Raw genomic sequence first — 3534 nt, forward strand, 5'->3', positions numbered from 1 at the left:
CCGTAAATCCCTAGAGGGTCCTTGTTTTCAGGTTTATCTAACGTCTCCATTATAATAACTACAATCAAGAGAATACCCACCGTTTGATTAGTAAAGAATCGTCTAAACCCATGACGTGGCAGTCAGATCAAAACCCACCATCATCATCACACCACATCCCTTTATTTATAAGGAACAAGAACTATATTATAAAGTTAAAAACAGAAAACAAATATATCTTATATTATTATAAAATAAAAAAAGGAGAATTCTTTCTTTTTTTAAAGAAAAGGAAAGCAAAGGAAATTCGATTCAAATGCTTTTCTCTTATTTGTCCAATCATCCTTGAAATGTCAACTAATTTCGGGTAATTTCCATGGTCCGTACTCTTCAACCGTTTCATATATAAATTGCACACCACATTAGCCCTTATTGATATACTTTCATAGTATACGTAACCAAGAGAAGAGAGAAGAGATATTGAATCAACAGGTGAATATATTTCCATGGCTGAAGAGTTTCAGACTGGGATTTGTGGCGGGACATGGTGGAATTCATCAAGAAGCTCCTTCTCCCCATGTTCAGCATCAGGGATTGGTCTTACCGATCACATGGGGAGCTTTCTTTGGCCGACTAGTAGTATGGTTGATGTTAAAACAACAACAAGGTCTTGTGAGGAATCGAATAATTCTGTTTCTGCTGATAGCTCCATCGTTTTCCAAAGTGCTCAAAAGCCTCAGCCTCAGCAGACCGATTCAGATAGTGGAGGCAGCAGTATTTTGATGGACTCCACCTTGCAAATGATGAGTTTTGGCCTTTCATCCTCCTCTTCTCCATCTACCGATTGGAACCAAGCCTTACTGTAAGTTTGGTATTTGTATTTGATTCAATAATTATTATGATTTAATTATGGCCGTTACATGTAAACTTCAACTACAAGTTAAAAGAAGAATTAAGTATTAATACTAATGACTTTATAGATTTCTTTTATTGGATGTCAATATGTTCAATCAATTAAATCTTTAATTAGCTCGAAATTTTTTTCCTTATCTGCTTTTGTAGTCGCGGAAATGGGACAGAGAATTATCCAACAATTATTCAAGAAGATATGAATTCAAAGTTGAATTATGGACAAGAACCAGGGATGGACATTTCTCATCAAATCCAAAAGGATTGGAGTCCAAAGAGCTTTACTTGTGCAGCCGAAGATTCCTGCATCAATGCCTTTAGGTCCATTAATCAAGACTTTTCTTTAGATCAACCACAACTCAAGTCTGTCGCCAACTCCGATAACTCTACAGGCTTATCCACCGGTTTCTCCGTGGCTTCATCAACTGCTTCATATGGGATCCCTTCACCAACGTTGCATAGTTTGTTTGAACAATCTCTTTTCACCAACCGGTCAAGCAACTATTTGTCTTCACCAAATTATGGGATAAGTTCTAATGAATTATCGCCTACTTCTTGGCCAAAATTTCCTTCCAGTAACTTGTTAAAACAATCATCGCCAAAACAGCAACCAAATAGTTTGCACTTCTCCAACAACACGCCCTTTTGGAACGCCTCCGTTACTTCTGGCTTAAATGATAATAAAGCTGGGTATTTTCCTTCATCTCACTCACAATTTCTCACACCGATACTTGAAGAGAAACCCAATTGTCACAGCCTCAATACTAAGGTAAATTAATATATAGTTATAAAGATGCCACCATAGTTGGATTCATGACAAGGGTTTTGGAACTGAAGTTTATTTATTTATTTATATTTTAGTCTAACAACGAAGAAGTTCGAGACTCGGGGTCTGTGGTGAAGAAAGTAAGCGGTGAACCTGCATTCAAAAGGCCTCGAATTGAAACACCATCGCCGTTACCGACTTTTAAGGTACAATATATTCAAACAATCCTTTTGTTGGTGCCTAGTGGAGAACTTCAAACTTTTTATTGCTGATAATTAACTTGTTTTATTTTAAAGAAATCATCGATTCTGCTTTGTTATCTGTAGGTTCGGAAAGAGAAGCTAGGGGACCGAATAACTGCTCTCCAGCAATTGGTTTCACCTTTTGGAAAGGTAAATTTTTGGATTTTTCAACTTTTTTCAATTGCTACAATATGTAAATAATCTCTTTACATTGTGCTATAATTTAAAGCTTTATCATGCTTGGCATTAATTACTATTATTCTTTCCTTTTTCTTGTTTCTTTTTTTTCTCAGACTGATACAGCATCTGTTCTCCACGAAGCTATTGAGTATATCAAGTTCCTCCATGATCAAGTCAGTGTATGTTGCCATATTTAATATCTTTTTTCTCGTTCAAATCGAATGCGAACCCTTTCTGTGTTGAAAAGTCATGAAGAAGATTAACATTTTATTATAAAAAGTCTAAACTTGTTCTGATGAATGTTTATCAGGTTCTAAGTACTCCTTACATGAAGCAAAGTACTCCGATTCAACAACAACAGGTACATTTATAAATCTTTTTAATGTTTATTTATGCTGTACAAAAAACTACTAGTTGTACGTATAATGCATTCTTATTGAGATGCTTGTTGTATAATTGTACAGAACTGTGATAAAGTGAAGGACCCAGAAGCGGGAAAACAAGATCTGAGAAGTCGAGGACTTTGTTTGGTGCCAATGTCGAGCACATTCCCAGTTGCTAACGAGACAACAGCTGATTTTTGGACGCCAACATTTGGAGGAACTTTCAGGTAGAAGAAAGAGGATCGAGATTAAGTAATTAAAGTGGGTCTGCAAATGCAAGTACTGATTCTCTACCACTAATGAAATGTCAAATCCCATAATGATAACTTGTATTAATTAGAAAGAAAGATAACTGAAAACTTAGAAGCTACATTGCTTTGCTGTACCAGTACCAGTGGTGAGAAAAAGCTATAGAAAACAAAGAAAAAAGATAAAAAGAGAAAAGGAAGTGACCCTTCAAAGATGGACAAACAATGCCGGGCCAGCTACAAGCAGAATGATGGAAGGTAGAAAATGATTAGAAACCGCCGAAAAAAGAAAAAATATATCATATATATATATAGTTGTTTGCAATAATCGAAGTATTATTTTATTTATAAAATCTGATCGGCAGGTGGGTTAGGGACAGGAACAGTGCTAAATTCAGCCAAATCGACATTAGTTTAGAGATAATTGTTGTTGTTATAATTGTAGCTGAATTTAGCAGATGGGCAAGTGATAAGGAGCGCCCTTTTATTCCTGTTGGTTTGTGTATAGCTATAGCTGGCATCACCTTTTATCATTTAGGGAAAAGAAAAAAGAAGGAAGATGAAAGAAATAATAAAGTGATTAATATTATTGTATTGAATTCTTGTTATTGAAGAATAGGAGTGAGTGGAGGTCATTTGATTGGGTTCTAACTTTTTTCATTTGTTATTGTTTATATGTTTGGAATGTGGTAGTGGAAGTCAGAGGGCGGCCCACTGTCCCTGCTTTTAGGGTTTCTGATTATTTGAGAGGGACAAATCAGAACAAACATTATTATTTCATTTGAGAGATAGAGAGAGACTTATATATATATATGAGTGCATGCGCG

The 3534-nt window shown here is 35.7% G+C and overlaps 1 protein-coding gene across 4 annotated transcripts; it reads left to right on the top strand.

The window, feature by feature from the left end:
• The first annotated feature begins 332 nt into the window (after positions 1-332).
• On the top strand, positions 333-3306 carry LOC116116249 (transcription factor bHLH112-like). 4 transcript variants are annotated; one of them, XM_031402347.1, is made up of 7 exons: positions 333-841; positions 1042-1657; positions 1750-1860; positions 1981-2046; positions 2190-2249; positions 2387-2436; positions 2537-3306. In XM_031402347.1, the coding sequence occupies exons 1-7, from the start codon at positions 486-488 to the stop codon at positions 2688-2690; spliced, it is 1413 nt and encodes a 470-aa protein (XP_031258207.1). In that variant the 5' UTR covers positions 333-485; the 3' UTR covers positions 2691-3306. The 4 variants fall into 4 exon arrangements, with proteins under 4 accessions (XP_031258207.1, XP_031258208.1, XP_031258206.1 ...); XM_031402348.1 differs by having other exon boundaries at positions 334-841; positions 2387-2437; positions 2541-3306; XM_031402346.1 differs by having other exon boundaries at positions 335-841; positions 2190-2255; positions 2387-2437; positions 2541-3306.
• The last annotated feature ends 228 nt before the right edge of the window (positions 3307-3534 follow it).

Source organism: Pistacia vera, unplaced genomic scaffold, assembly GCF_008641045.1.
Source record: "Pistacia vera cultivar Batoury unplaced genomic scaffold, PisVer_v2 Contig767, whole genome shotgun sequence".
Lineage (NCBI taxonomy): Eukaryota > Viridiplantae > Streptophyta > Magnoliopsida > Sapindales > Anacardiaceae > Pistacia > Pistacia vera.

Bases quoted from the DNA above. Each gene is read 5' to 3' on its own strand.
- LOC116116249 (XM_031402345.1), top strand. From the start codon at position 486: ATGGCTGAAGAGTTTCAGACTGGGATTTGTGGCGGGACATGGTGGAAT. The intron at 842-1,041 runs GTAAGTTTGGTA...CTGCTTTTGTAG, and splicing joins GATTGGAACCAAGCCTTACT to TCGCGGAAATGGGACAGAGA. The intron at 1,658-1,749 runs GTAAATTAATAT...TTTATATTTTAG, and splicing joins GTCACAGCCTCAATACTAAG to TCTAACAACGAAGAAGTTCG.